Consider the following 21,139-nt stretch of genomic DNA (forward strand, 5'->3'; position numbering starts at 1 on the left):
AGAGACGGACGGAGAGAGACGGACGGAGGGAGGGAGGGAGAGAAACAGACGGACGAAGGGAGGGAGAGGGAGGGAGAGAGACGGACGGAGGGAGGGAGAGAGACGGACGGAGGGAGGAGAGAGACGGACGGAGGGAGGGAGGGAGACGGACTGAGGGAGGGAGGAGAGAGAGAGACGGACGGAGGGAGGGAGAGAGACGGACGGAGGGAGGGAGAGAGACGGACGGAGGGAGGGAGAGAGACGGACGGAGGGAGGGAGAGAGACGGACGGAGGGAGGGAGAGAGACGGACGGAGGGAGGGAGAGAGACGGACGGAGGGAGGGAGAGAGACGGACGGACGGAGGGAGGAAGAGACGGACGGACGGGGGAGGGAGGGAGAGAGACGGACAGACGGACGGAGGGAGGGAGAGAGACGGACGGAGAGAGACGGAGGGGGGAGGGAGGGAGGGAGAGAGACGGACGGAGGGAGGGAGAGAGACGGACGGAGAGAGACGGACGGGAGGGAGGGAGAGAGACGGACGGAGAGAGACGGACGGAGGGAGGGAGAGAGACGGACGGAGAGAGACGGACGGAGGGAGGGAGGGAGAGAGACGGACGGAGAGAGACGGACGGAGGGAGGGAGGGAGAGAGACGGACGGAGGGAGGGAGAGAAACGGAGGGAGGGAGGGAGAGGGAGAGAGACGGACGGAGGGAGGGAGAGAGACAGATGGAGGGAGGGAGGGAGGGAGGGAGAGACGGACGGACGGAGGGGGAGGGAGGGAGAGAGACGGAGGGAGGGAGGGAGAGAGACGGACGGAGGGAGGGAGGGAGAGAGACGGACGGAGGGAGGGAGGGAGAGAGACGGAGGGAGGGAGGGAGGGAGGGAGAGAGACGGACGGAGGGAGGGAGAGAGACGGACGGAGAGAGACGGACGGAGGGAGGGAGGGAGGGAGGGAGAGAGACGGACGGAGGGAGGGAGGGAGAGAGACGGACAGAGAGAGACGGACGGAGGGAGGGAGAGAGACGGACGGAGAGAGATGGACGGAGGGAGGGAGGGAGAGAAACGGAGGGAGGGAGAGAAACGGACGGACGGAGGGAGGGAGAGGGAGGGAGAGAAACGGACGGACGGAGGGAGGGAGAGGGAGGGAGAGAGACGGAGCGATGGAGGGAGAGAGACGGAGGGAGGGAGGGAGGGAGAGAGACGGACGGAGGGAGGGAGGGAGAGAGACGGAGGGAGGGAGGGAGAGAGACGGAGGGAGGGAGGAGAGAGACGGACGGACGGAGGGAGGGAGGGAGAGAGACGGACGGAGGGAGGGAGGGAGAGAGACGGACGGAGGGAGGGAGGGAGAGAGACGGACTGAGGGAGGGAGGGAGGGAGGGAGGGAGAGAGACGGAGGGAGGGAGAGAGACGGGGCGGAGGGAGGGAGAGAGACGGGCGGAGGGAGGGAGGGAGAGAGACGGAGGGAGGGAGGGAGGGAGAGAGACGGACGGAGGGAGGGAGGGAGAGAGACGGAGGTAGGGAGGGAGAGAAACGGAGGGAGGGAGGGAGAGAGACGGACGGAGGGAGGGAGGGAGAGAGACGGAGGGAGGGAGAGAGACGGACGGACGGAGGGAGGGAGAGACGGACGGACGGAGGGAGGGAGGGAGAGAGTGACGGAGGGAGGGAGAGAGACGGAGGGAGGGAGGGAGAGAGACGGACGGACGGAGGGAGGGAGGGAGAGAGACGGACGGGAGGGAGGGAGAGGGACGGAGGGAGGGAGGGGGAGGAGAGAGACGGACGGAGGGAGGGAGGGAGGGAGGGAGACGGACGGAGGGAGGGAGGGAGAGAGACGGACGGAGGGAGGGAGGGAGAGAGACGGACGGAGGGAGGGAGGGAGAGAGACGGACTGGAGGGAGGGAGGGAGAGAGACGGACGGAGGGAGGGAGGGAGAGAGACGGACAGACTGACGGGAGGGAGAGAGACGGACGGAGGGAGGGAGGGAGGGAGGGAGAGAGACGGAGGGAGGGAGGGAGGGAGGGAGAGAGACGGACGGAGGGAGGGAGGGAGAGAGACGGACGGAGAGAGACGGACGGAGGGAGGGAGGGAGAGAAACGGAGGGAGGGAGAGAAACGGAGGGAGGGAGGGAGAGAAACGGAGGGAGGGAGAGAAACGGAGGGAGGGAGGGAGAGGGAGGGAGAGAGACGGACGGAGGGAGGGAGAGAGACAGAGGGAGGGAGAGAGACGGACGGAGGGAGGGAGAGAGACGGAGGGAGGGAGGGAGAGAGACAGAGGGAGGGAGGGAGAGAGACGGAGGGAGGGAGGGAGAGAGACGGAGGGAGGGAGGGAGAGAGACGGAGGGAGGGAGGGAGAGAGACGGACGGGAGGGAGGGAGGGAGAGAGACGGACGGAGGGAGGGAGGGAGGGAGAGAGACGGACGGAGGGAGGGAGAGAGAGAGACGGACGGAGGGAGGGAGGAGAGAGACGGACGGAGAGAGACGGACGGAGAGAGGGAGGGAGGGAGGGAGAGAGACGGACGGAGGGAGGGAGAGACGGACGGACGGAGAGAGACGGACGGAGGGAGGGAGGGAGGGAGAGAGACGGACGGAGAGAGACGGACGGAGAGAGACGGACGGGAGAGAGAGGGACGGAGGGAGGGAGGGAGGGAGAGAGACGGACGGAGAGAGACGGACGGAGAGAGACGGACGGAGGGAGGGAGGGAGAGAAACAGACGGACGGAGGGAGGGAGAGGGAGGGAGAGAGACGGACGGAGGGAGGGAGGGAGAGAGACGGAGGTAGGGAGGGAGAGAGACGGAGGGAGGGAGGGAGAGAGACGGACGGAGGGAGGGAGGGAGAGAGACGGAGGGAGGGAGAGAGACGGACGGACTGGAGGGAGGGAGAGACGGACGGACGGGAGGGAGGGAGGGAGAGAGTGACGGAGGGAGGGAGAGAGACGGAGGGAGGGAGGGAGGGAGAGAGACGGACGGGACGGGAGGGAGGGAGGGAGAGAGACGGACGGAGGGAGGGAGAGGGACGGAGGGAGGGAGGGAGGGAGAGAGACGGACGGAGGGAGGGAGGGAGAGAGACGGACGGAGGGAGGGAGGGAGAGAGACGGACGGAGGGAGGGAGGGAGAGAGACGGACGGAGGGAGGGAGGGAGAGAGACGGACAGACTGACGGGAGGGAGAGAGACGGACGGAGGGAGGGAGGGAGGGAGGGAGAGAGACGGAGGGAGGGAGGGAGAGAGACGGACGGAGGGAGGGAGGGAGAGAGACGGACGGAGGGAGGGAGGGAGAGAGACGGACGGAGAGAGACGGACGGAGGGAGGGAGGGAGAGAAACGGAGGGAGGGAGAGAAACGGAGGGAGGGAGAGAAACGGACGGAGGGAGGGAGAGAAACGGAGAGAGGGAGGGAGAGAGACGGACGGAGGGAGGGAGAGAGACAGAGGGAGGGAGAGAGACGGACGGAGGGAGGGAGAGAGACGGACGGAGGGAGGGAGGGAGGGAGAGAGACGGAGGGAGAGAGACGGACGGAGGGAGGGAGGGAGGGAGAGAGACGGAGGGAGGGAGGGAGGGAGAGAGACGGACGGAGGGAGGGAGAGAGACGGACGGAGAGAGACAGACGGAGGGAGGGAGGGAGGGAGGGAGAGAGACGGACGGAGGGAGGGGAGGGAGAGAGACGGACAGAGAGAGACGGACGGAGGGAGGGAGAGAGACGGACGGAGGGAGGGGAGGGAGAGAAACGGAGGGAGGGAGAGAAACGGACGGACGGAGGGAGGGAGAGGGAGGAGAGAGACGGAGGGAGGGAGGGAGAGAGACGGAGGGAGGGAGGGAGAGAGACGGAGGGAGGGAGGGAGAGAGACGGACGGACGGACGGAGGGAGGGAGAGAGACGGACGGAGGGAGGGAGGGAGAGGGACGGAGGGAGGGAGGGAGAGGGACGGACGGAGGGAGGGAGGGAGAGAGACGGAGGGAGGGAGAGAGACGGGCGGAGGGAGGGAGGGAGACGGGGCGGAGGGAGGGAGGGAGAGAGACGGAGGGAGGGAGGGAGGGAGGGAGGGAGAGAGACGGACGGAGGGAGGGAGGGAGAGAGACGGACGGACGGAGGGAGGGAGGGAGAGAGACGGAGGGAGGGAGGGAGAGAGACGGAGGGAGGGAGAGAGACGGACGGAGGGAGGGAGGGAGAGAGACGGAGGGAGGGAGAGAGACGGACGGATCGGACGGAGGGAGGGAGGGAGACGGACTGGAGGGAGGGAGGGAGAGAGACGGAGGGAGGGAGGGAGAGAGACGGACGGACGGACGGAGGGAGGGAGAGAGACGGACGGAGGGAGGGAGGGAGAGGGACGGACGGAGGGAGGGAGGGAGAGAGAGGGACGGAGGGAGGGAGGGAGGGAGAGAGACGGAGGGAGGGAGAGAGACGGGGCGGAGGGAGGGAGGGAGAGAGACGGGCGGAGGGAGGGAGAGAGACGGAGGGAGGGAGGGAGAGAGACGGACGGAGGGAGGGAGAGAGACGGAGGGAGGGAGGGAGGGAGAGAGACGGACGGACGGAGGGAGGGAGGGAGAGAGACGGACGGAGGGAGGGAGGGAGAGAGACGGAGGGAGGGAGAGAGACGGACGGACGGAGGGAGGGAGGGAGAGAGACGGAGGGAGGGAGAGAGACGGAGGGAGGGAGGGAGAGAGACGGACGGATGGAGGGAGGGAGGGAGAGAGACGGATGGAGGGAGGGAGGGAGAGAGACGGACGGAGGGAGGGAGGGAGGGAGAGAGACGGAGGGAGGGAGGGAGAGAGACGGAGGGAGGGAGGGAGAGAGACGGACGGAGGGAGGGAGGGAGGGAGGGAGAGAGACGGAGGGAGGGAGGGAGGGAGAGAGACGGACGGAGGGAGGGAGGGAGGGAGAGAGACGGAGGGAGGGAGAGAGACGGACGGAGGGAGGGAGGGAGAGAGACGGACGGAGGGAGGGAGGGAGGGAGGGAGAGAGACGGACGGAGGGAGGGAGGGAGAGAGACGGACGGAGGGAGGGAGAGAGACGGACGGAGGGAGGGAGAGAGACGGACGGAGGGAGGGAGGGAGAGAGACGGACGGAGGGAGAGAGGGAGAGAGACGGACTGAGGGAGGGAGGGAGAGAGACGGACGGACGGAGGGAGGGAGGGAGAGAGAGAGACGGACGGAGGGAGGGAGGGAGAGAGAGAGACGGACGGAGGGAGGGAGGGAGAGAGACGGACGGACGGAGGGAGGGAGAGAGACGGACGGACGGAGGGAGGGAGAGAGACGGACGGAGGGAGGGAGGGAGAGAGACGGACGGAGGGAGGGAGGGAGGGAGAGAGACGGACGGACGGAGGGAGGGAGGGAGAGAGACGGACGGACGGACGGATCGGACGGATGGAGGGAGAGAGACGGACGGATGGAGGGAGAGAGACGGAGGGAGGGAGGGAGGGAGAGAGACGGACGGACGGAGGGAGGGAGGGAGGGAGAGAGACTGACGGAGAGAGACGGAGGGAGGGAGGGAGAGAGACGGACGGAGAGAGACTGACGGAGGGAGGGAGAGAAACGGAGGGAGGGAGGGAGGGAGGGAGAGAGACGGACGGAGGGAGGGAGGGAGGGAGAGAGACGGACGGAGGGAGGGAGGGAGAGAGACGGACGGGAGGGAGGGAGGGAGAGAGGCGGACGGGAGGGAGGGAGGGAGAGAGGCGGACGGAGGGAGGGAGGGAGGGGGAGAGAGGCGGCGGCGAGACTGAGGGAGGGAGAGAGGCGGAGAGGCGGCGGCGAGACTGAGGGAGGGAGAGAGAGGCGGCGGCGAGACTGAGGGAGGGAGAGCGGGAGAGGTGGCGGTAGCGAGGTGGCGAGACGGAGGGAGAGAGGCGGCGAGGTGGAGGGAGGGAGAGAGGCGGAGGGAGGAGACGGAGGGAGGGAGAGAGGCGGCGAGACGGAGGGAGGGAGAGAGAGAGAGGGAGGGGAGGAGGCGAGGTGGAGGGAGGGAGGGAGGGAGAGAGGCGGCGAGACGGGGAGGAAGGGAGAGAGGCGGCGAGGTGGAGGGAGGGAGGGAGAGAGGCGGCCAGGGACGGACGGAGGGAGGGATGGAGAGAGGCGGCGAGACGGAGGGAGGGAGAGAGGCGGCGAGACTGAGGGAGGGAGAGAGGCGGCGAGACGGAGGGAGGGAGGGAGAGAGGCGGCCAGACGGACGGAGGGAGGGAAGGAGAGAGGCGGCGAGGCGGAGGGAGGGAGAGAGGCGGCGAGACTGAGGGAGGGAGAGAGGCGGCGAGACTGAGGGAGGGAGAGAGGCGGCGAGACGGAGGGAGGGGAGAGAGGCGACGGAGGGAGGGAGAGCAGAGACGGAGGGATGGAGAGAGGCGGCGAGACGGAGGAAAGGAGAGAGGCGGCGAGACAGAGGGAGAGAGGCGGCGTGGTGGAGGGAGGGAGAGAGGCGGCGAGAGGAGATGGGGAGGTAGAGAAGGGAGGAGGAGAGACGGGTAGATGGATTACATTAGGAAGCAGGGGCCAGTGTACTGAGAAAAGAAGACAAATGAGGGATAGGGAAGTGAAAGAGGAAATGGGAGGTTGATTGCTTTTCAGGAAGTTATCTCACAGATTGTTTTGAGAGTGAGGAGTCCTGTGGAATGGGCTTGGCTGGGCTGATGAGACTCCATGACTTGGGAGGGAAAGAGAGAGAGAATGGACGGGAGGGTAGTGGTGGGTTCCCATCCCATGTGCGATTTGCATCATCATCATTCTTCTCTTTCTCTCTCCCTCTGTTTTTAATGATTCCCCAACTCCCCCCACACGTACACACACTACTCTAATGCCCAGACGACAACCCACAAAGGAGCCCATTGTGTTCTGTAGCAGCCTGGCTGTCCAGTGATGCGCTAGCTGTCTCGAGGCTGTACAGTATGTGTGTGCGCACTCTCCAGAGATATGACTGAGCAGGCTGACGCTACCTGACAGCCAGGCTACAAAAGGTTGCCCTAGCCTGCAAACACAGAGAGGGAGAGAGGGAGGGAGGGAGAGAGAGGGAGGGAGGGAGGGAGGGAGAGGGAGGGAGGGAGGGAGAGAGAGAGAGGGAGGGGGGAGAGAGAGAGGGGGAGGGAGGGGGGAGAGAGAGGGGGAGGGAGGGAGGGGGGAGGGAGAGAGGAAGGGGGGAGTGGGGAGAGAGAGGGAGGGGGGGAGGGAGGGGGAGGGGGAGAGAGGGAGAGAGAGGGAGGGGAGGTGGGGGAGGGAGGGGGGGAGAGAGAGAGGGAGGGGGAGAGAGAGAGAGAGGGAGGGAGAGAGGGAGGGAGGGAGAATTCTACAGCTCTAGTGTTCAGTGATAACAATTAGCGCTGTCCATTGTCTATACTTAACCTACCCTGTGAGGATGGGGTTTGTGTGGTAATGAAGCCAAGACACATTCCCATGATGGGGGGAGAAAGACCCCCGTCTCACCTAACAACCTAACATGGGAACAGTGCTCGGGGAGGGCTCTTTGTTTTGTGTGTGTGTACTGTGGTTCCCTAGCTCATAATATATAGAATCATTTTCTGGGAACGTGGAACCTGAGGTTTACCAGTTCAATGCGTGACGGGAGGTTGCTTTTGTTTCCCTCGACCTAAATTTGTCGTATTAACTGTGATATTAAAATGTCTATAGACTTTGTGTTCCTCACTACCTCAGCCATACATTATTGTAGCTAGACTGCTTACACTTGAGTAAAATACCATTCGTACTAAGAAAATACACTATATATACAAAAGTATGTGGACAACCCTTCAAATTAGTGAATTAGGCTATTTCAGCCACAGCTGTATAAAATCAAGCACACCGCCATGCAATCTCCATAGACAAACATTCGCAGTAGAATGGCCTTACTGAAGAGCTCTGTGACTTTCAACATGGCACCGTCATAGGATGCCACTTGTCCACAAGTGCTGTTATTGTGAAGTGGAACCGTTTAGGAGCAACAACGGTTCAGTCGCGAAGTGGTAGGCGTCACAAACTCACAGAACGGGACCATCGAGTGTTGAAGCCCGTAGTGTGTAAAAATCGTCTCTCCTCTGTTGCAACACTCATTACAGAGTTCCAAACTGCCTCTGGAAGCAACGTCGGCATAAGAAGAGTTAATTGGGAGCTCCATGACATGGGTTTTCATGGCCGAGCAGCCAAGTCGCAGCCAAGCGTCTGCTGGAGTGGTGTACAGCTCGCCATATTTGGACTCTGGAGCAGGGGAAACGAGTTCTATGGATTGATGAATCACACTTCACCATCTGGCAGTCCAACGGACAAATCTGGGTTTGGCAGATGCCAGGAGAACACTACCATAGTGCCAACTGTAAAGTTTGGTGGAGCAGGAATAATGGTCTGGGGCTGTTTTCCATGTTTCGGGCTTGGCCGCTTAGTTGCAGTAAAGGGAAATTTTAACGCTACAGACTTTCTAGATGATTCTGTGGTTCCACATACCCTTTCCTCTTTCAGCATGACAATGCCCCCGTGCACAAAGGTCCATACAAAAAATGGTTTGTCATGATCGGTGTGGAAGAACTTGACTGACCTACACAGAGCCCTGACCTCAACCCCAACGAACATCTTTGGAATGAGTTGGAACGCCGAGTGTGAGCCAGACCTACTCGCCCAACATCAGTGCCTGACCTCACTAATGCTATTGTGGCTAAATGGAAGCAAGTCCCCGCAGCAATGTCCCAACATCTAGTGGGAAGCCTTCCCAGAAGAGTGTAGGCTGATATAGCAGCAAAGAGGGAACTCCATATTAATGACCGTGATTTTAGAGTAAGTTGTTCGACGAGCAGGTGCCCACATACTTTTGGTCATGTAGTGTGTCATTCATACCCAATACACAAACTGTTTAAGTTTGACACACGCTCCCCTGTTGCAGTGTATTACAAATGTCCTAGTGCATTAACAAGGCAATTAAGGCATTGACTTTTTGTCACATGATATTGACTAGGCCTGTATGAAAGATTATGCAAGTCTCTTACTAGCTTTCTGTAGATCCTCACATTTCACAGGGAATTGTGGTGCTGAATGAAGCACAGAAAATGCACTCTAAATGTTTTTAGGAATCAAATCTATATATACTATACTATGGGCCTCTTGGGGACAGTTGGGAATAGAATGTATTAGTATTCATCTGAGCCAACCAATGGAACGCAGCTAATCTGCCAACTCAGTGGGCAGTCCCTTTCAACGCCATGGGGGACGAATCAGAGTGCAGGAAAAGCTGCGGCTTGTTTTGATTCAATTTATTTGTGAATAAGGTGGGGGGGGGGAACTCACCACAACACCCCTCGCTGCCTGTAAACTACTGAGCCAGCCAGCCGACATCAGTCGGGCCTGTTCCTCTAGGCATGCACACCGCGTGATGCTATAAATGGATGGTATTAAAGGCTGGGCTGCTTAAACATTTCAAATGCGTTATTCTCGCCAGATTCAGTTTGCAGATATTTTCCCTCCTTTCAAATAAACACATTGCTCTGTGCTCCTTTAATTGACACTATACGGGTTTCTGGGGAGTACCCACAGTGATTTATTCAGCCTGTTACGTTCATCTGGGGGTGAGCCAAGCGAAAGCACGTACCCTACAGTCAGTGGCGGCTGCCTGTGTGCTCAGGGAGAGGAGCAATGGGTATCGACGCTAACAACACTGTAACTGGCGTCCTCTCAAAACACATCCTCTCCACCCTGAGGGGACACACACGAACCAGCCTCTAAACAGCTGGAGACTGGACTGCTCAGAGAGGGATCCTGCTCAGACACCAGGGGAATGTTGGCTCTCGATCTATTCTTTGTCTCGCTCCCTCCTCTTGCTCCGAGGGGAATGCCTGAATTCCCCTCCTCCAGGAGGATTGCACAGCCCCCACACTTCCCCGAACTCCGCCTGAACTTCTGTTGCTCCTCAGTCAGAAACTCCAAGGCAGCGACAGTGCCAGCCATTGTGTTCCTATCTTACTGGATACTTGGTGATTCAAGGCAATGAATATTTAATCTGTCTGACGTCACAGTTTCTCTACCAACGCAGCCGATGGGCCTCTGCTCTGTCTCCCTCGTTCCCATGCACGACAGGGCTGTCACACGGCCACATCTTTGAAGTTTCAAAACTGTCCTCCTTTCACGTACTCTTGCTGGGGGCATGCTTTCTATCACGGGCACCTGTCAGAGAGTTGACAAGTGGTTTTGAAAGAGATGATAGGTGGTTTTCGTCGACACACTGGTATAGCAGGTAGCCTGGCGGTTGAGAGCGTTGGGTCAGTAACCGAAAGGTCGCCAGTTCAAATCCCCAAACCGACTAGGTGAAAATAGTGTCCTTGAGCAAGGCACTTGAGCCTAATTGCTGCTGTAAGTCACTCTGGATAAGAGCGTCTGCTAAATAATGTAAATGAAATGAAATGTTCTCTGTTGAGAAGAGTTTTTGAAAGTGATCATCGGTGGTTCTCGGCTACACACTGGTGGTAATGCATTCCGAGGTCCCGACTGTTTAGAAATGTTCGAGGGGAGTGTAAATGAACTGTGTGTGTGTGTGTGTGTGTGTGTGTGTGTGTACTGTACTGTACTGTACTGTACTGTACTGTACTGACCCAGATGTGTTGCCCTCCTCTTCACAGGCAAGGTGCTGAATACAGACCTGCGTCACTACCTCAGCCTGCAGTTCCAGAAAGGTTCGCTGGACCACAAGCTCCAGCAGGTGATCAGGGACAACCTGTACCTGCGCACCATTCCCTGTGAGTAGTAACATTCCCGGGCTCCCCATGCGTCTCTGTTCTCCTCTGAGGTCACTGTCTACCCCACATGTCCCTGCTCATTACAGCTATTCCATGTGACTAGGTCACCTTTAGGTCTCAAGACGGGTGACGTCACTGGTGGGCCACTAGCACCTCACTAGCCAGCTAGTTTCTCGGTCTGTTTTTATTTACAGCTGAACATGCTCTCCCACAGTCGCATAAACTTACCACAGTCCCATCAAGTGACTCTATTTGGCTCTGCCGTCACATATCAATGCCCCATATGGCAGCTGCCCAATAAACAGTGGAGCTGTTCGCTGAAGGTCACGGCCCTTCTCCCATGAGCACACAAGTGCTTGGCATTCATCAGGCCCCTCCACGGTATCTGCCCCGGTGGAATAAGGAGGAGAGTGATGAGAGGTAGATTGACTACTCAATCACACTCCTTCCCTTCCTCCGTCCCATCTCTCTGGCCCTCTTTCCTTTTCACTTATCATGGTTCTGTGTGTGTATAATCATGGATTCCTCTCCTCTCAAGAACTGGGGGGCATTCTCGGCCATCACGGAGGTCTACAAAGCATCCGTCAAACCTTCACTGTAAAAGCCATCAACCTCACACACACACACAACCCACTATTTGATAGATGAGTGAGGAGATATCGCTCTCTGTTTTCAAATACTAAAATGTAGACGTAGGAAATTAATGTCCAGAATATTATATGATTGTATGTTATGTTTAATATTTGAATGTATATTTCCTATTCATTTCTTCTTCTACGGTGCTTAAGAGTGCTACCAACTCTGTGCTTCATCCACCCAATTTGGACGACTGCACTTGAACTCTCTTAACAGTGTCTCTGATTCCTTTAAATCACAGGGATGAATAGGTGGTGTGTCAAAGCCTTTTATTTTTTATACCCTAGTGGTTTTTAAAGGAGAAAAGGGACAATTGGCCGGATTCAAAGTGCAACGTGCAGATTTCTCTACGCCACTCTGACGAATTAGATGGCAATTACTCCCCATTTTGCCACTCATGAACGTCATGGGACTAATTTATATAATCTTTGTGAGTCAGGGTTTTAATTTGCACATCTAAAAAAAAAAAAAATCTCATTTGTGACTTTGTTATGAGTGAGAGCCATGCACAGTCTCCTGAATGGCGCCGTACAACGCTGATAATTGGGAATAACAGGCAACAAAATAAATTGCTTTTTCCCTAGACAATAGAGTATATCTGTTTAGTCTGTCAGTTTCATGAGTCAATGCATTGTTAATGTTCTCAGTATGTAATTAATGAATGGTTATATAGACGACGGTAGACATTTTATGTTAAGTAGTGTTTTATGAAAAATCATATAAAAAAGAGGAATAACCAATGTTCCCTCTAAGTAACCCGAGACCGCCGAGCAGCTCCCCGGGACTTCGCGCAGAGCGCAGAAGAACTATCAGGCCAACCACAGAAGCATGAGATTGAACGTCACTCAACTTCCTAGAGTTTTCCCTTTTAGTTAAACCTAATCATGCTTCCCTTTTACTGTGGCAATTGTGATTGAATCAACGTCATATTATCCACGTTCAATGCAGCACACCGGATCAAAACAAACTATGCAGTAGATTGTAGGCGAAACGCATCGGGGGGGGTTAGGATTCTATTGCCGATGACTCAGCCCGTACTCTACACAGACTGATGCAGCATAACCAATCCGAGCTGCAGTAGGTCTATATGCAAATAGAACATCGCCATATATTGGATCTGTGCCATTTTTACTTTGAAATGAACTGTGTTAACAGCTGTGATCGTGAGTAGATGTGCTCGTTTTGAGATCAAAGCAAAAGCTGCATGTAGCCACTCGTGGACGTTTTGTTCACATCCTTTGCAAGTTAGTGAGTTGTTATAGCCCAGTTATAGATCATGTGTAGTCAGCAATGGGGGAGTGTTTGCTTCCTACGAGATTACAAACGTGTGCATCTTTGAAAAAACGAGTCAGGTAAAGAGCTTTTTTTTTTTGTCTTAAAGGGGCAATGATGTATTTTGAGACAGGCAGAGGCAGAGGGCAGCATAATTTGTCCGATTGTCTGGAATAATGGTATAGGAATAATAGTATATTTTATTTTGTAAGGTGGTTTCTTCTATCAAGCAAAGCAACAATTTCAGTCACCTCCTTGTCTGAAGGACAAGTGGAGAAACAGGTTCATGTCAATCCCTGTTTTTTTCAACAGTCTCGTGGAATGTACATTATGTCATTGAACACCACACGTTGGCTGCTACTGTAGGCTGAACGACAGAACAACTATTTCAATGTTAACATTTTATATATTCTCCATTGTTTTTGATGGTAGGCCACTCTGGTTGGCCTACATTATGATCAAAAAGCCCCAGTAGCCACCTTGACCACTGTAAAGCGGGTACAGCCTCAGTGTTCACAGTAAAGACGTGCTGGAAGTTGCGCAGACGTTTCACAAGGTTCAAGTTTGCGCTCAGCAGACCTGAAATTTGCTCAATGCCTAGTTTTTTGGAAGGCACCAGGGCAAGTACAGCTTGTTTAGATATTAATTTACAGTGTTTCTGTACAGTAATACACTGTAGCATTTCAAGCAGTGACCCTAGTCTAAGCCTAGTCTCTAGTGCATGGCTGTTAGTTTATGGCTGCTCCTCATCCGTGACAGGGGTTACGTTATGATGGTGTGGTCATCATAAAAACCACTGTGGTTCAGCTGCAGTAGGTCAACATATGTCCAGTGCTGTATTTAAAGGAAAAATCCACCCAAAACCACTCCTTCCTTTTAATTTACAGTATTTCAAGAACACTGAGAACAATATTGTTTTTTATGAACAAACGTTTAATTTTGGCGTTTTATAATAAGGTTGGTAGCAGCATGGAAAATCGTTGTGGACATCTGCAGCTCGAGTTGACTCCAAAACCCACAATGGAATGCTCTCTCTATGGGCGGACTGGCTGGCAAACGTATCTACACAAGGTAATACCGTTAGACAATATCAGCATTTTAAAGTAGCTACTTAGCTGTAAAATCGCCTAAAACAACCAGCACTATCAATTTCACCAGTATATTCACCATGTTCAACCTGCAGATCTATGTACCTTAGTGGAGTCTGACATTCACAATGGCAGATAGACATTTGAGGAGATGGGGAAACGTTGCCCATGCTACGTTTCTGGGACAAGGAGCGCACTCCTTGAAAGGATCGAATGGGTGTCTATTGGGCACTTTCTATAATATCTCTGGTAATGGCACCATGTAATGCACCCTGGACGAAAGAGGCAGACAAATAGGAAAAATGTGCTAGACCCTCTGTTAAATTACACGTTTCTCTTGCAGAAATATGATCAATGGCTCATTCGAGAGAAGACATCCTCCTGAGTTATGACACCGGCCAGTATTGAAATCTGACATGTATGATAGATGCTTTCGCGGTTTAAAAGTCTTATTCCTATTAACTTCCAGTGTACCGAGTGACTTTATCACAGTGCTGTGTCATGTACCGGATGGATTTCCGCCTGCGTTTGTAAATGTAGTCTGAGTGTTGGCGTTTGCCTCTTGTCTTTCCGTAAGTTTACAAAAACAAGACAATTGTGCCGTCTGATTTGCTTAATATAAGGAATTTGATGTATAGCATTCACTTCCACTTTTTACTTTTACTCAAGAATGACAATTTAGTACTTTTTCCACCCCTGTACTTAAGTATATATACAACCAGATTCTTTTAGATTTTCAGTCAAGTAGTATTTCACTTGAGTCATTTTCTATAAAAGGTATCTTTACTTTTACTCAAGTATGACAGTTGAGTACATTTCCCACCACTGCATTTGTCCCACTTGGCCACTGCTGTTTGTGTTGACTGTGATTGGCTTTCCACAGTGCAGGGAGCCGCTGCTTAGCCTGTGCTGTGTGACTGTGACTATGGCCTTACACAGAGCCAGGGATTAGGAGTGGTCTCAGTCTCTCCCTGGGAGCCAGAATGGCCGCCTGGCTGCGCTCTGCCTCTCCTCATTAGAGCCCTCTAAATGGCAGCTCAGAGAGAGGAGCGTGGCTTCTCTCCAGTCCCCTCCTGAACACACAGGCAGAAGCATCATTAAAGCTCCCAAGAAAGAAGGGAAGGAGAGTCGGTGCCAGGGGTCCTTGAAGCTCGGCTGAACCCTCTGCCTCCCTCTCTTCCTCTCCTCTAAGCAGTAATATCCGCAGGGGCACCACAGAAAGCTCTAAGAGGCTCACTGGGAGATAACAAAGAGAGAAAGATGACAGAAATATAATAAAAAGTGCCCTCTGTATTCAATTTAAAGAATTGCTTTCTCTTGACAAGATTTAAGGGTCTTACGTTTTTTTTTTTTTATATACCTGGGAAACAAAAGACTACATATTAGATCCTGGCTCTGCCTTTAATAGAGAACATCTGTATGTTCCTTTTGTTCTGATATCCAGGGTGATATGCCCCATACTGCCTCTGATATCCAGGGTGATATGCCCCATACTGTCTCTGATATCCAGGGTGATATGCCCAATACTGCCTCTGATATCCAGGGTGATGTGCCCCATACTGCCTCTGATATCCAGGGTGATATGCCCCATACTGCCTCTGATATCCAGGGTGATATGCCCCATACTGCCTCTGATATCCAGGGTGATATGCCCAATACTGCCTCTGATATCCAGGGTGATATGCCCCATACTGCCTCTGATATCCAGGGTGATATGCCCCATACTGCCTCTGATATCCAGGGTGATATGCCCCATACTGCCTGCTCAGGATTGTATGACTTTAGTCACTGACTAAAGTTATCTGAGTCTGGCCTATGGCTCACAGTACCTATCTGGGGTATTGATGTTATACAGCGTTAAGTTATGTAGGCCTAACATGTTTATTCCATATCAATGTTTATCACTTTGTGTATTACTTTCTCTATAGTGTGATAAAGAAAAGTCAATAAACATCTCTAGGTGTATCCTCCCAAGACCCATCTTCAGACCGCTACTGGTTTTCCTCTTTCACATGACCATATTGTCAGATTGAACAAAAATATGCCCTTCGTGCAACAGCGCCAGGTCTCAGTGTGACTGTTTAACAGCTTTCCAGCGGTAGGTGTTAACGTTTCTCCTGGTCTCCCTGTAAGAAGCTTAAGCAGCTGGCAGAGTTTCGCGGTGGTGATGCTTCGCTGTGTGAATTGATACACTCATTTTTTCAGTTTTTTTTTTTCTGCGACAATTGGCATCTGCGGGTGTTCGTGCGTACGTGTCACAATCAGAGATGGAAGAGAAAGGAGACCCCACTCAGTTTTTTTTCCCCTGTTTCAATTGAAGTCATTCAATTGGGAGAGCACACCCAGTTAAACAGACAAGAACTGACACATTTTTTGGGGAGAGCCACCCAGTTAAACAGACACATTTGTTTTCTATGATAAATGGCCTGAGTGAACTATATATACACTACCGGTCAAAGGATTTACAACACCTACTCATTCAAGGTTTGTATTGTGTGACTTTAGTCTGATCTCCCTTTGAGTCAATCTGTGACTTACAGCCTGGTTTATTACCGGCAGCTCCATTACTTTAGTCTGATCTCCCTTTGAGTCAATCTGTGACTTACAGCCTGGTTTATTACCGGCAGCTCCATTACTTTAGTCTGATCTCCCTTTGAGTCAATCTGTGACTTACAGCCTGGTTTATTACCGGCAGCTCCATTACTTTAGTCTGATCTCCCTTTGAGTCAATCTGTGACTTACAGCCTGGTTTATTACCGGCAGCTCCATTACTTTGGCTGGACACAGCTACTCATTCAAGGGTTTTTCTTCTTTTTTTTATTACTATTTTCTACATTATTGAATAGTAGTGAAGACATCAAAACTATGAAATAAAACATATGCAATCATATTCTAACATAAAAAAGTGTTAAACAAATCAAAATATATTTTAGATTTAAGATTCTTCAAAGTAGCCACCCTTACTACATGATTCCGTATGTGTTATTTCATAGTTTTGATGTCTTTACTATTATTCTACGATGTAGAAAATAGTGAAAATAAAGAAAAACCCTTGAATGAGTAGGTGTTCTAAAACTTTTGACCAGTAATGTACATCTTCATTTATCTACCTGTTCCACTGTCTGGACTGGACCTCCCACCTGTTCCACAACAATACACTTCCTCATGGAGAGAAGTGCCAATTCCTGTTCACTGCATCCACCCCAAACAACCCAATACCTTTTCATGACGTTTTTGTTTTGTTGCTGCTCTGTTCACTATTGTTTTGGTTCAATTGTTTAATTTCTTCAAAGGTGAACTTTTTTGAGAACATGAACAAAGAATGGAAGTCAATTGAAGTGCTGTCTCCTCGTGCTGTTTCTTCTCCCAAAGCTTTTTGCTTACCACCTCCCTCTCCCTCACCGCCCTCGCCTGCCTCTCCATAACCTCCCTCTCATTCACCTCCCTCTCCTTCACCTCCCTTACCTCCCTCTACTTCACCTGCCTCTCCATAACCTCCCTCTTCTTCACCTCCCTTACCTCCTCTCCTTCACCTGCCTCTCCATAACCTCCCTCTTCTTCACCTCCCTTACCTCCCTCTCCTTCACCTGCCTCTCCATAACCTCCCTCTTCTTCACCTCCCTCTCCTTCACCTGCCTCTCCATAACCTCCATCTTCTTCACCTCCCTTACCTCCCTCTCATTCACTTCCCTTACCTCCCTCCTTCACCTGCCTCTCCATAACCTCCCTCTTCTTCACCTCCCTTACCTCCCTCTCCTTCACCTGCCTCTCCATAACCTCCCTCTTCTTCACCTCCCTCTCCTTCACCTGCCTCTCCATAACCTCCCTCTTCTTCACCTCCCTCTCCTTCACCTGCCTCTCCATAACCTCCCTCTTCTTCACCTCCTTACCTCCCTTACCTCCCTCTCCTTCACCTGCCTCTCCCTCACCGCCCTCGCCTGCCTCTCCATAACCTCCCTCTCCTTCACCTCCCTTACCTCCCTCTCCTTCACCTGCCTCTCCATAACCTCCCTCTTCCTCCCTCTTCTTCACCTCCCTCTCCTTCACCTACCTCTCCATAACCTCCCTCTTCTTCACCTCCCTTACCTCCCTTACCTCCCTCTCCTTCACCTGCCTCTCCATAACCTCCCTCTTCTTCACCTCCCTCTCCTTCACCTGCCTCTCCATAACCTCCCTCTTCTTCACCTCCTTCTCCTTCACCTGCCTCTCCATAACCTCCCTCTTCTTCACCTGCCTTACCTCCCTCTCCTTCACCTCCCTCTTCCTCACCACCGCCCTCGCCTGCCTCTCCATAACCTCCCTCTCCTTCACCTCCCTTACCTCCCTCTCCTTCACCTCCCTTACCTCCCTCTCCTTCACCTCCCTTACCTCCCTCTCCTTCACCTGCCTCTCCATAATCTCCCTCTCCTTCACCTGCCTCTCCATAATCTCCCTCTCCTTCACCTGCCTCTCCATAACCTCCCTCTCCTTCACCTCCCTTACCTCCCTCTCCTTCACCTGCCTCTCCATAATCTCCCTCTCCTTCACCTGCCTCTCCATAACCTCCCTCTCCTTCACCTCCCTTACCTCCCTCTCCTTCACCTGCCTCTCCATAACCTTCACCTCCCTCTCCACCTTCCTCACCTCCCTCTCCTTCTCCTCAATCTCCACATTCCTCTCCTTCACCTCCCTCTCCACCTTCCTAACCTCCCTCACCTTCCTAACCTTCCTCTCCACCTTCTTCACCTGCCTCTCCTTCACCTCCCTCTCCTTCACCTGCCTCTCCATAACCTCCCTCTCCTTCTTCTCCCTCTCCACCTCCCTCTCCTTCACCTCCTTCTCCCTCTCCACCTCCCTCTCCTTCACCTCCCTCTCCTTCTCCTCCCTTTCCACCTGCCTCTCCTTCACCTCCTCTCCTCCTTCACCTGCCTCTCCATAACCTCCCTTACCTCCCTCTCCTTCTTCTCCCTCTCCACCTCCCTCTCCACCTCCTTCTCCACCTCCCTCTCCTTCACCTCCTTCTCCACCTCCCTCTCCTTCACCTCCCTCTCCTTCTCCTCCCTTTCCACCTGCCTCTCCAAAACCTCCCTCTCCTTCACCTCCCTTACCTCCCTCTCCTTCACCTGCCTCTCCATAACCTCCCTCTCCATAACCTCCCTTACCTGCCTCTCCATAACCTCCCTTACCTCCCTCTCCTTCACCTGCCTCTCCTTCACCTCCCTTACCTCCCTCTCCTTCACCTGCCTCTCCTTCACCTCCCTTACCTCCCTCTCCTTCACCTGCCTCTCCTTCATCTCTACCTCCCTCTCCTTCACCTGCCTCTCCATAACCTCCCTCTCCACCTTCCTCACCTCCCTCTCCTTCACCTCCCTCTCCACCTTCCTCACCTCACCTCCCTCTCCTTCTCCTCCCTCTCCACCTTCCTCTCCCTCACCTCCTTCTCCCGCTCCATCACCTCCCTCTGACTCCCACATCGACTCCTCAGACTCAGATAAAAGATAGCTGCTACAGTATTTACCCTGAACCCAGCACAAACTGTCTTCGCTGCTGTCTACATCAAAAAGACCTGTCCTTGATTATCCTCTACCTCAAAAAACTTGATTGATTCCTTGATTCAACTCGAGTTGTGTCCCCTCTCACATTTCTGATCTTTACATCACAAGGACGACCTATATGACACTCATGCAGACAGGCAAGTCCAAATGGCTGTGCAAACACAAGAATACAGTATTCTGTTTTTTTTCTCCCATGTTTCCCTGTTCAAGGATTCTCATATTACTGCCTTTGAAGCCGAGGAGCAGACGGGGAACAATCTCAGAATACAATAGTCTACTTTATAACTAGGTTTAAAGCATTTCAGATGTTAGTGCTCTCACAGCAGCAGTAACAGATGAACTGGGTGGAGGGAGGGCAGGAGGGATAGTATTAAGAGTCCGTTGGTGCGCCGGTCAGATTGCCGTTCACGTGAGGTAAACACCCAATTACATCAATTACATCTACATGTCTTCAACAAGGGGACAACATGTTAAATAGACCAGCTTGTTGGGAGTTAGTTGCACTACACAGACCGTGACCGTTCGCAGGTTTGTTTAATGACTGCAGGCTTAGTATATACTGCCATGTATAGTGCTGCAGTTTCCAGATCAAAAACCAGGATTTCAGGGGATTTAGGGTTGGAAAAGAGAGGAGGATGGAGAGGGAGGGAGGGAGGGAGGGAAGGAAGGAACAAAAAGACAAAGGTTAGATTTTTCAACTGTAAGATTTTTTAAACTGTGGCTTTTCGCTTATTGGTGGAACAGAAAAGAAGGACCTTGAGGAGAAATACCATCCTTTGAGCTCTGGAGATGAACAGACCTCAGAACTCCTTAAAAAAAAAAGTTCTCCGTCCCTAGGGTCATTTTTTGCTGGCAGGCTTAGGATAGGAAGAACAACAGAGAATAAGAGACAAGTAATGGTAACTGCAATTCCTATATGAAGTTATTATTCGTACATCATGGCTCAGGAGTGGACAATCCATTCATTCATCTATCTCTCACTGTGGCTTTGAAGCCTGACTGTGTAGAGGCCCTCAGGGGTTTATTCAGCCAACTCAGGCATTAAGTTGGCTAACCAACCATCCAACCAACCAACAACCATCATCCAGTTTAAACCAGTTCTCAGGTCAATCACCTACTCTGTTTCTCTGTGACATGGTCTGAGGGTTTTCAAATCAAATCAAATTTATTTATATAGCCCTTCGTACATCAGCTGATATCTCAAAGTGCTGTACAGAAACCCAGCCTAAAACCCCAAACAGCAAGCAATGCAGGTGTAGAAGCACGGTGGCTAGGAAAAACTCCCTAGAAAGGCCAAAACCTAGGAAGAAACCTAGAGAGGAACCAGGCTATGTGGGGTGGCCAGTCCTCTTCTGGCTGTGCCGGGTGGAGATTATAACAGAACATGGTCAAGATGTTCAAATGTTCATAAATGCATGGTCGAATAATAATAAGGCAGCACAGTCAGGTGGACTGGGGACAGCAAGGAGTCATCATGTCAGGTATTCCTGGGGCATGGTTCTAGGGCTCAGGTCCTCCGAGAGAGAGAAAGAAAGAGAGAATTAGAGAGAGCATATGTGGGATGGCCAGTCCTCTTCTGGCTGTGCCGGGTGGAGATTATAACAGAACATGGCCAAGATGTTCAAATGTTCATAAATGCATGGTTGAATAATAATAAGGCAGAACAGTTGAAACTGGAGCAGCAGCACGGCCAGGTGGACTGGGGACAGCAAGGAGTCATCATGTCAGGTAGTCCTGGGGCATGGTCCTAGGGCTCAGGTCCTCCGAGAGAGAGAAAGAGAGAATTAGAGAACGCACACTTAGATTCACACAGGACACCGAATAGGACAGGAGAAGTACTCCAGATATAACAAACTGACCCTAGCCCCCCGACACAAACTACTGCAGCATAAATACTGGAGGCTGAGACAGGAGGGGTCAGGAGACACTGTGGCCCCATCCGAGGACACCC

At 53.3% G+C, this 21,139-nt stretch overlaps 1 protein-coding gene across 1 annotated transcript in view; it reads left to right on the plus strand.

The window, feature by feature from the left end:
• Positions 1-21,139, plus strand: part of LOC112221820 (membrane-associated guanylate kinase, WW and PDZ domain-containing protein 3) — a 212,027-nt gene that overhangs the window by 138,453 nt on the left and 52,435 nt on the right. The window contains exon 3 of the mRNA XM_024384174.2: positions 10,542-10,658. Coding sequence (XP_024239942.1) covers positions 10,542-10,658 — 117 coding nt within the window. The remainder of the gene's footprint in view (positions 1-10,541; positions 10,659-21,139) is intronic.

The sequence above is a fragment of the Oncorhynchus tshawytscha genome, linkage group LG22, assembly GCF_018296145.1.
Source record: "Oncorhynchus tshawytscha isolate Ot180627B linkage group LG22, Otsh_v2.0, whole genome shotgun sequence".
Classification (NCBI taxonomy): Eukaryota; Metazoa; Chordata; class Actinopteri; order Salmoniformes; family Salmonidae; genus Oncorhynchus; species Oncorhynchus tshawytscha.